At 41.8% G+C, this 11,920-nt stretch overlaps 1 protein-coding gene across 1 annotated transcript; it reads right to left on the bottom strand.

Annotated features, from left to right (window-relative positions):
* Nucleotides 1-4,742: 4,742 nt before the first annotated feature.
* LOC123042667 (putative disease resistance RPP13-like protein 1) lies at nt 4,743-8,626 on the bottom strand. Its single transcript, XM_044465074.1, has 3 exons — nt 8,242-8,626; nt 5,161-7,556; nt 4,743-5,065 (listed from the first exon to the last, which is right to left on the bottom strand). Exons 1-3 carry the CDS (start codon nt 8,602-8,604, stop codon nt 5,059-5,061), a joined length of 2,766 nt encoding a protein of 921 aa, XP_044321009.1. The 5' UTR covers nt 8,605-8,626; the 3' UTR covers nt 4,743-5,058.
* Between the last annotated feature and the right edge of the window lie 3,294 nt (nt 8,627-11,920).

Raw genomic sequence — 11,920 nt, 5'->3', positions numbered from 1 at the left:
CCGTAAAGAACAAATTATATTTGAAGTGAATAAAGTAACTCTAATTATTATTTTTGAAGTACAACTCCCTCCGTCCTTGTAAGAATTTATGGTTATAAACTTTTAATAGAGTACACGTTTGAGTTTTAGTACTAATGTATTTAGCAGTATTTAGATTTGATACTTGGAAATCATACATGTCAGTTTATATCGAAAAGTACCTCCACATCGTATAATTATTTGGATTTTTGTAATGCCTTTTAACAGAAAAAAAAATGGTCAAGTTTGTATTTTAGAGACCGTGCGGTGTCGAAAACGACAACTCTTAAGAGGACAAGAGGAGAGAGTCCGGATATATACACATGTACACCCTCCGTTCCTAAATATAAGTCTTTTTAGAGATTTCAACAAGTGACTACATACAAAGCAAAATGAATGAATCTATATTTTAAAATATGTCTACATACATTCGTATGTTGTAGTCCATTTGAAATGTCTAAAAAGACTTATATTTAGGAACAGAGGGAGTGTGATGTATGTAGAGAACACTAGTAAACCTGGATAATTAACAGGGTATACGAAGAAAAACATGTTTGTGATGCGGACACCGGCTGAACTCTTCGGACATGACTAATTAAATGAAAAGTGGGCTAGAATTTTTTTCCTACTGACCTTGGATAGAGAGGTTAGGATGTGGCGGCTCCACTGCTCATTGTCTTCAATCTTATAGGTGGTTATGACGACCTGCCCACCGAGGTGCATCAGCACGATCGGCGCCCATAACAGCTCCAAACTGTGGCTGCCACGCGCATAGCTGCAGCTCGGCCCATTCTTTTGGCGGCTGAAGAGCGTGGCGAGGGTGAAGATGGCCAGAGCGTCGCTGCCGATGTGCGCCAGCCGGAATGAAACTCGGAGCCATGGCGGGATATGGAACTTACGGACGCCGGCAAATAATACGAGGAAGTATTGGGCGCTGAGGCTGGCTAGGACAAGGATACGCAGCTCCCGCCCCTCCCACCACCATTGCGCCATCTCGATCTCTGTCTCTCTCTCTGCCCACCCACCTGCAGATCGCCTATAAAGAAGCAACCATCAGGAAATCATCATTCATTAAATAATCGTCAACAAGCATCCGTACACATTCGCAAAGAGAACAAGCATACGTCCACACTTTAGCATGATGGACTCGATTAAAGCAGCACGCCAAGAATAATACGCCATGATAAGTAGGGAGTTTTTTATTGTTAATCGCCATTAGTATCCGGTCATTAGACTTCAAAGTCGTAACTCTCTTGTGCCTGTGAGAACCCAATCCCACCAGCTCGTTACCAATGTTACTAGTCTGATGGATACCATAGAGCCAACAGCCTTTTTTTCTACCGTTTTGCTAAAGCACATCTAGATGTGTCCTAAGTATTACACATCTATGTCCTATGTTATTGATTTTACGCGAAGATTCGTGTGGGCATTTTATTTTATCTTTTTCTTTTTTGCTTCTATTTTGATTAAGTCACTTAGATGTGCAATAACTAGGCCACATCTAGATATGCCCTAGAAATGCCCTTTTTTCTATGTCTGCAGAAGTATACGTGCTACTATGATACTATTTATTAACCGTTAAAGACAGATACGATAAAAGACATAGCCAGGTTATAACCATGCCCCGGGCCAACCTCGTTGCTACAGTAATGAACACCTGCAAATAGCATTATTGTTTCTAGCTACATTAAACGAAGCATCAAGCTGCCACAGCCCAGGCCATGGCCCTTGTAGCTTGAGGCCTAGCTACGCCCCTAGATCCAAGGTTCCCCTCACCTTACCCCACCATGGAGCTGGAGGAGACGACAAGGCCGGTCAAAAAGATGGAGATTGTGTAGATTAAATCTCAGAGAGGAGGAGGAGAGGAGCTCAGGTTCATTCAACCAGCCTTACCTTAGGAGAACTGCCTACAGAGTGCAGCCATTCCTCGCACATTGCCCAGACCGCCTAGCTGATGATCTTCACCTTGGTGGCGGCAGCACTGCCAGCCAGCCTGATCTACAAAGACTTAAATTTAGGAACGGAGGGAGTACATAGTTGTGTTCCTCTCACTCACACTCACATATACTAGGTGCTGATGCTTGTCATCTCATCTCCTTATTACATGCACTGCATACTACTGTACATAGGTAGAGGCAACATGCACTGTAGCACCGGCTGAGGACGCTGTTGGTCTTCTTGTCTTTGCCGGCAGAGTCGTCGGTGTACTACGTACGCCGTGTCGGATGTCGTGCCATGTCCTAGCTCCTGGGTGCACGTAGTGGCCTTTCCTTCCTACCTTGTTCCTGGCGGCCATACATCTCCTGGATGAAACTTAATGACTGAAAACTGAATGACACCTCAGTCGGTCAGTTTCAGGTTCTCAAACTGAATGTGCAGTGAAGCTCTGGGCGTGAGAGTAGGTGTGTCGCTCAGTCTGGGCGTGAGAATGAAAAATCATCCATGGCCTTGGTTGGTTGGTACACTGTGGCAAAGCAGCGGACAGAGTTTTGTTGAATGATTTGAAGATCAAATTTTGGGCGCATAGAAAGAATAGATGAATGGCCAAGTAAGTTAACTCCCACCCTCTTCCTGTATATGCATGTATTCTTTCTTCCTTGTACAAATAAATGGAGTCAAAATCTACTGATGACTGAAAACTGGCAGGTCAATTTCAGGTTCTGAAACTGAAACTGAATGTTTTTCTTTCCGCTGCTGATTTGTTCAGTTTGGTAATCAAGGTGGTTTTGATGTAAGAAGGGCTTATCTTTTGCAGCTAGCTTTGTTTCAGTTTGGTCATTAGGGTGGTGTCGACGTAAGAAAAGGCTTCTCTTTTGCAGCTAGCTTTGTTTGTAAGTGTGTGTCTAGATGAACAATTTCATCCGTAATAATAAGACAGGAGCAATCGGCTGTCGTTATGCTGAAATAAGAATCTACTCCGGTATTTCGTAATCGTGTATTTATTTCTGCTCACCTGTATGAATATATTTGTTTGTTGTGGCCTGTTTATACTCAGCCGTACTGAAGTACTACCTCCATTCCAAAATATAAGACGTTTTGCTATACGTTGTGTTGCTCTCCCTCACATCACATACACTACATGTTGATGTTTTGTGAGGCTCTTTGAGCTGGAACAGGCATTCTCCTATAACATAACAAAGGCCCCAGCCTGATTGTCGATCAAACAAAGGATCAATTCAAGGTGCCTGGGATTCTTGCTGATCGAAGAAACAGAGCATCACGGACCACGTTTTTTGTTGTGATGCGGCAAGGCTATCTGGGGCATGTTCTGAATTTGCTTGGAATTCATTTTGGTTCTGCTGCTGAACTGGTTGACATGATGCATTAGTAGGTGCGGCGATGAGTTTGGACAACGTGAGAAGCAAAAAATCATGGTGTATTGACTCGCCAATAATCGAAGCTAGTTTGTGATGAATCAAAGGTTGGCATAATGAATTGACTCCCTGTTTGGACAGCAAAAAAAGCCCAAAGCCACAGACTGATCAAATCTGAAAGCAGTGGACAGATATTATCAAAGCTAGCTTTCAGTTCATTTGCAGTATGCTATGCACATGGATGGACAGACAGTATGTGCATGTGTGATGGCACTACCAGAAGCATTTTCATTTAGTTTTCTTGGTGAGCTCCTCATCTTTAGCTATTAATTAAATCATTTTATCTCCATCTGTAGCTGGAAATGCCTTATTGCCTGAAATGAATGCTGTCATTGCCATACAGTAGTTAAGTTTTGTTCCCTTCGATTGTTACGCAAGCTTTATTTCAGATTGTATAGATAAAGAAGTAGCGTTCTGGACAACATCATGATTCCGCAGCCTCCGTCGCAGCTGGGCCCCGCAAGTCAGTTAGACCTCACGCTCCATCCCAGTGGTTTGCAGCTAAGGAATTGGTCGGATACCAATGAGTGGGGTATGCTTATAAGTGAGCAGCATCGAAATGTAACTATAAATCACTCCTTTGAGGAGGGTATCGAATCGGTGAGCAAGGAAAGGAAGCTAATTCCTGAGAAAGAGAAACCTGTGTGCATCTGAGTAGCTAGTGGGATCGTAACAGAAAGAGATGTGGACCGACCATCCACTTGCACACGATGAACCCCCCATTCATCATTCTGGCTGTCGGAATCTCACCCTTGTTTTTGCAAATACCGTATCACTTCACCATGAGATTAGTGTTGTCCTGATATATCGTATTTTCAGTCCCATCAATTTATCTTCTGATGCCGTATCACTATTGCACTTCTTACTTCACTAATTCGTTATGTTCTGATGCAGGAATTCTTCGGTCTGAGCTTGGTGTAGGATATTCAAGAGCTGGTAGGAGTAGGAACCACATACCTTTCTCTGTTCGGAAGAAGCACAGCAAAGATGACATGACCTACAAAATATTCTCACGTTCGAAGCTAGATGACGCTTTGCTGGATCAGATCTTCAGGTAAGTGGTTGGATACAACTAAAAACTGAAGAGTTGCTGTTGTTGTCTGTGCAGGCAGGCAATGCACAGTGATGTACAACAGCGAAAGGGACGAGCTAGCATCAGGGTAGACTGGCGGTGGCCGCCCCACCCCACTACCAGGCCCTCGGAATTGTACTACGTAACTAAAATAGTGATCAGGGGCCCTGAAGTTTGTACTGTAGTAAGTTTTCTTTGAGTGTTGAAATTTTCCGTCAGGGATCCCTTGCAGGATGTGGGGTGTAGAAAAGACGCAAGGAAATATTGTGTAGAGAAGATTCGGGAAATATATATTGTGCACGTGCACATGCACTGTTTAATCAATAATACGATGAAGTGAAATACAGAAACGGAAGTGCATGATTCAGACACTGTATATGCACTGACGACACTATATATGTACTCCTTACAATATTGCAGACTGGCACTGGTAGGTTTTCAGACTCACAAGAGAAAATCCACCCAGGAATAGATTATGAATCACGAGTAAATACTCTTGTCTTGACTCCAATTGGAATAAAATAGCTGCAGCGGCATGCAGGTCTCAAGTTAAGGGCCATAAGCAAGTACTCTGACTCCGATTCCAAGCCCGCGTCATTCACTAGAAAGGGAAGCACATGTGTTAGAGAACATAGGTGGTGGTCACTAATAACAATTCATAAAGAAACGCTCTACAAGGGGGATTGCATTCTTCACCTAAAATATTTCCTGCAGATATGTTGAATCTTTTTCCAGTTTGGATGTCCAACTGTTTGACAAGACTCCATAAACCCATCGTCGCACTTCAGGAGCCAAAAATACGTAAGAGACTGTGGCAGCGTTGGAAGCGACCGGATATTCAAACATTTAATAATGATTACTGTTTCCAGAGAGCTGAGGTGCTCCATATTGCATGGCAAGGCGTTCCAGCTGCAGTGCATCAGATTGAGGCAACGAAGATGATTGAAAGCCTTCAGTGCAGGAGCAGGCCCTGGCTGGCTCCATCCAGAGAGACCAAGTTGTTGCAGCTTCTCTGGTCCGCCATTTTGCCTACCCACCATCCACTTTGGGTATACCAAACCATCGTAGTCACGGATGTCGAGTGTTACAAGCCCCACGGGAGGACAAAGGCCCTCAAGTACCTCTGCCGCAACTTTTGAACTTCCACCGAGTGATAGTGTTAGTTCTGTGAGCCGTTTCTTGGCAGCTAGATCGAATGCAAGAGCTTCCTCTCTGCTTTCAACACTTTGGAGACCATATATACTCAGTTCGCCGCTGAGCCTGTTTAGGTACCTCAACTGCTTTGCCTCATGTCCTTGTTCATGACTTACTTTGAATGCTGGGATTGTTTGGAGTGAGACAAGCCTACCGATGTTTGAAAATTGCAATCCAGGACCGCTGAATACATGCCGCAAGTTGATAAGATCACCACAGGAAAATACCAAATTCATGCAGACACCAAAATCTAGCAGCTGCATCTGGTAAAGCTGGTTTAGACTGCTTGGTAAAATTACTCTGCATCCAATATCTGTCCGGAAAGCAAGATATCGTAGATGTTTTAATTGGCTAATAGATTCTGGAACAGACAATATATTTGGTCTACAAATAAATCCATCCTTTTCCAGACATAAAGCTATTGCTAGTACCCGCAGTTTCGGCAGACTCTTGAGTATGTTCTTGATGACTATTTCCTCAACTGGTGTATCCCCTCCAACACTATAAATGATGAGTGTGTGTAAATTTTCCAATAAAAGAATCTTCCCTGTAATCAATGCTGCATCATAACTCTGAACAAAAAGATGACGAACGTCTCTGGGAACATCTCTTGCCCACCTTTCTCCTTTCTGGATCATGTTATTGTCAATTCTGAAGCAGTCACTTCCAGCTACTGCCCCTGCTAAATCATGCAGTAAATCATGAACTAAATAGTATTCCTTGCCATGATTGTACCAGTCCTTGCCTCCTGGTTGAAGAAATGATATCGACAATAGTTCATTAAATATTCCCAGACCAACATCTTCAGCATCAGCCCCTTCATCTGTGTTTCTTATGAACCCTTCTGCCATCCAGAGTCTAACTAATTCATCACGGTACAAGCGATGTCTCCTAGGAAAAATACTGCAGTAAGCAAAGCAACGCCTAGCCTGCTCACCTAGCTGATAGTAGCTCCACCACAGAGGTCCCGTCCATACCTTGAAAAGGTCTTGATCTCCGACTCTTCTCCAATGGTCAACATCTTGCTGTCGACGTAAATTTCCACCCACTGTTCTAGCTGCTAGAGGTGACCCCTTCAGCTTTTTTGCAATCTCAACCCCAATGTTCTGGAACATGCTTTGATCTTGGCCATCTTCGAGGGCATAATGCATGAACAGCTCAAAGAAGGCGGTATCATCAACCTCAGTTATCGGCATGGCAGTATATCTCACACCAGGACATAGATCCGGTAGTGCATATTTACTTCGAGTTGTCACTAGGATCTTGCTTTCTTTCTTTCCTTTCTTAAGTGGAGAAAGTAACTTTGGTAGCTCCTGGTTACCAACATCCGCATTGCACCAGACATCATCCAGTACCAGAAGGAATCGCTTTCCATCTAGCTTCCTCTCCAGTTCTTCTTCCAAGGCATTCAAGTTATGAAATTGAGGGCATGGAACCTTAGGATCTGAAGCTGCCTCATACAACTCCTTGAAGATGCCCCACACACTAAAATCCTGAGAGACATGAACCCACATAACAAGGTCGAAATGGTCTTCCTTGTTGTCTTGCTTGTCATTTTTCTCGTGGGCATAAACAAACTGTGCAAGGGTAGATTTCCCAGACCCGCTGACTCCATGTATGCCAATTACAGAAAAACATAGACCTTTGCTAGTGCTTGGATCAAGACCACCTTCCTTTTCATGAAGCATTGCTATGATCTTGTCACGATCATTATCTCGACCAAAAACTTTTTGCGGGGAAACTGCGGTAGTCGTAGGATTGACAACCATTTTGTGTCTTATATTGCCATCACTTATGCTTGACAAGTTAAGCTTCTCCAAAATCTGGTGTGCTTCATTTATAATGTTTTCTATCTTCTTTAGGCTCTTTACCAACTTCTTATTTGACATACGACTCTCCTGTGACACCAAATAGCAAGTGAAAAGTCTTTCAAAAAAATTGTACGTGACCATACAGATGAGAGCAATTTTTACATCGAACTATCCCCACGCTAAATGAAGAAATAAGTCAAGTGTTGTATAGGAAATCATCTAACCTCCAAGTTTTTCTAGATACACCAAGAAATCACTTGCCCTAAACCTAGTTCTCTACTGCTTGAGCTAGGAATCAGCTAGGAATCACCGAGGTATACTAATACCATCAGGCACACACACACACACACACACACGTGTGCACGCCCTCTATGGACTATATGAACATACTCATGAGCTAGAAATTTGCTGATTTCGGAGAGAGAATTTTGTGCCAAAAGGGTAATCTATCTAAGGGAATACATGTGAGCCAGAATCGAGGCCTACAGTATCAGCGCCAATATACAAGAGAAATAAATATTCTCTACTACTTGTATTGCAATTTTGTGCTACAAGATTAGCGTTTGAATTTCTCTAATTTTCCCTTGCGAAAGTTTCGATGTAGGTTTAGGCTACATCCAGTTTGGCATATCTATGTATCTTTGGTCGCAAAATACAGGATATGACCAAAGAAACATTGATATGCCAAAATTTCTAGTACCTTCAAACATATATATGGAACAACAAAAGCTGGACTGACAGAACACAAAACAAATGGAAGAAAGGAAAGTACCTTCTTCTTCAGACGATCCTTTTTAGGTAGAGACGAGCCACCGCCCGGCTGTAGTTTTCCAGTTTTGATCTGCTTCTCTAGACAGTGACACTCGACAGCATCCAAGATTTCTTCGGCTTCATAGAAAGCATATTTAAGCCGCTTGAACAGGTGCTCTAGACGAGGCCTGTATGGGCTCGTCTCGACAACTTCCATGACCCGTTCCAGCACCAAGATTTTTGGCTCAAGTTGTGCCAGCTTCTTTGCTGTGTCATATTCGAGGTAATCGAAGCCTTTGGCGAGGAGCTTGGAGATGGTGGCCGAGGCGACCCAACCAACCATGGCCACGCTCCATCCTACGGCAGCAATGGTAATTGGATCCATCACTACTGACAGATACAATTAGTTTTGAGAGAGTGGGGAGAAGGCTAGGCTGTAGATTCTAGATATAAATAGCTCAAGTTGCAATGAGCTAGTAAGAGGCAGCACTAGAAAGCAGCTAAAATAAGTATATGGCAAGTGTGCTATTACTTTGGTGAGTTAGAGTAAAGAAAGGGAAGGAGCTCAATTATTGACGCAAGGATAGGACTGTTTCAACTAAACACTGCCGTGTAACAACTCTGTTGGTTTTGACAATAAAGTTCAGGCAGGCTTAAGCCCACCGTTAACGCGTCAAAAAACTAAACACTGCCGTCTAGCTCGTAATTTAAGATTGTCCAATCATCTCCCAGTGGTACGAAGAGTTGATCCACAAGCAACAATCAACCGGTGTTTTGTTTCGTTGACAGGGACATCTGAACTGACAACTTGTGGTTTAACAAGCTTAATAACCTTGTAATCAATCAACATGCATAATATATACAGTACTTGGGTGTGCATCTACACGACTGACTCTGGGAAATCGACGCGCTTGTTAGTTGGTATAACGCGGCACGGCCTTATATATTATCATTGACGGCAAGGGAAACTGTTGACCACGCGGCCGCAAGACCCGTGAAATCTGCAACAATCAGCATAAACAACCCTATCCCAGCTGCCAATGACGAAAACAATGCTGAATTACTATCCCGGGAGCTCCTATAGGGAATTTCCTATTCGCCGTATTGCGGCAAGCTGTCGCGCCTTCGCACAGGGCGCAGCTCACCCTGGGCCGGCCCATTTGCAGTCGTTTCCCTTCTCGCGAGAAGCAAGGCTAGGGATCGAACCCAGTACCTTCTGTACATGTATAGGCCATGCTAACCAACCCGACTGACTGGTTCAGGATGACGAACAAACAACGCAAAACATAGAAAAACACATAGCAGCGACAAAACTTAAAACCAGTTCACGGAATTTCCAAAAAACTTTTGTTCCTTCTACTGGTTTTTTGGGGTTTTCTACAGTCTTTTTCCGTTCTTTCATTTTCTTTATTTCTTATATTTCCTGTTTAATTTAAAATATTGTTCAGAATTTTGAAAAAAACTCTTGTTGTCAAAATTTGTTCATATTTTTGAAATAATGTTCACATTGCCAAAATTTTGTTCGCAATTTCAAAAAATGTTCCTGTTTTCATACTTTTGGTTACAATTCAAAAAGATGTTCCAAATTTTGTTCACATTTTTAAAAATTTGATCGGAATTTACAAAAATGTTTGGAATTTCGAAATTTGTTCATCGTTTCAAAAAATGTTTTTGGAGTTTTGTTCATGTTCTAAAAAATGTTCGAATTTTTTTTTTCACATTTTTGAAAACTGTCCGCACTGTTAAAAAATGTTCACAATTTCCAAAGATAACCATGTAGAAAAGGCTGGGAGTTTCAAAAAAAAAATCCCATTTTTCAAAAAAAGTTCTCGGTTTTAAATTTTGTTTGTGTTCTGAAAAAATTTACGATTTTAGATTTTTTTCATTTTTCTAAAAAATGTTCTCAATTTAGAAATTTGTTCATTTTTTCAGAAAGTTTTTAGGTTCAAATTACGTGTTTTTTCAAATATTGTTCAGAATTTCAGTTTTCTGTTCTCCTTTGTCGAAATTTTCTGTTACAAATTTGTTCGTAATTTTGAAAAATGTTCTCGTTTGCAAATTTTGGATTTTATAGCAAACATTAAGTTTTATCGATGTCGTTGTTGTTTCTTGTAACGTTCCGCTGCTAATTTAGCACTGGATCTAGTTGGCCGCAGTGGCTAGCATAGCATGCGCTGGACCGCAAGGTCGACGGTTCAAATCCCAGCGCCAGTCCATTTCTTTTTTCCCATTTTAGCGTCTTGCTAATGGGCCGGACCAGGTTTGGCCACGCTTTTGCGAAACGTCGACATTTTGACGCAGCTAGCGTCACATAGGAGCTCCCGTCCTATAGGAAACTCTTTGCATAAAATTGTCCCGACGCACAGGGAGGCAGCCTGACTGGGCCGGCCCATACAGTTGTACGCTGGAAGGAAAAGAAAACAAAAAAGAGCGGCTTGCGCGATGGAAGGAATCCAACCAGCACCATCAGCTTGCACATGCGTACTCCCAACCACTCCAGCTGTCTACCGTTGCTTGTACCAGACCAACGCGCAACTAAAAATAACCGAGCACAACCGTCCAACCGGACTTGTCTACTGTATCAAACCGGAATTAGTTACTCTACTGAACATCTTTAAAAAAGGTGCACATTTTTTCTGAAAGTGTATATTTTGAAAAAGTGCAAAGATTTTTTGCATATCTGAAAAACATCGTAGACACGAACTTTTTTCGCATATGCAAAAAGAATTGAAACTGCAGAAAATGTTTTCGAAAAACGTGAACTACTTTTTGAAGTTTGTGATAAATTATGAAATTTCAAGCAAATTACGAAACCATGAACTTTTTTTGAATTTTTGAACAAATATTTGAAAAATGCAACATTTGATGAAATTACAAAAATATGAAACCACGAACATTTTTTGAATTTGAGAACGAATATTTGAAAGTGTAACTTCATGAAATATCTAACAAAAAAATTTGAAACCACAAACATGTTTTGAAATTCCTGAACACTTTTTCAAACGCGAACATTTTTTGAATTTTGGGCCAAATTTTGCAACTGCAGACATTTTTTACAATTCTAAAAGTATTTTCGAAATATGAATATTTTCTAAATTTGTGAACAAATTTTCAAATACATGAACATTGTTTGAATTTATGAAAATATTTTATAAAGTGGAACATATTTTAAAATCTGAACAAAATTGAATTTAAAAAAAGACAAATATGAACATGAAAAAGCAAAAAAGGCAAAATAAAAATGGAAATGGAAATGAAAAAGAAAAAAGAAACATCAAAAGGAAAAGAAAGAAACAAGAGAAAGAAAAATAAACAGGACAGAAAAACCAAAAACTAAAAAGAAACAGGAAAACTATGACATATTTTCAACTGAAAAGCTAAAACTATGTGCATGTATGATTGCACGGAGCTCCACTCTCACAACATGGATACACTATTGTACGGCAGGCAGCCACGGATCCCTTTGTGTTCCCCATGTCCGCCGCTAAACGGACTGTCGGGAGTCCCGAAGGCATATTTCTCCTCCCGTATGGTCGCGCCGCTCATCAGAGTAGCAAAGAGGGTGCTTCAGCGGGAGGGGAAGGGTGCTTCCGTCGAGCTCAGATGGGTGCCTAGGATGGTTTGAGATAAAGAAGAACCGGACAGGTCATAGGCGGTGGCCTTCTTGGGACCCAAGTGGCGGTGGCCTCCCGTGTTTCACT

This window comes from Triticum aestivum, chromosome 2B (assembly GCF_018294505.1).
Source record: "Triticum aestivum cultivar Chinese Spring chromosome 2B, IWGSC CS RefSeq v2.1, whole genome shotgun sequence".
In the NCBI taxonomy this organism is placed as follows: domain Eukaryota; kingdom Viridiplantae; phylum Streptophyta; class Magnoliopsida; order Poales; family Poaceae; genus Triticum; species Triticum aestivum.
This window is presented reverse-complemented; position numbering and strand designations above follow the sequence as displayed.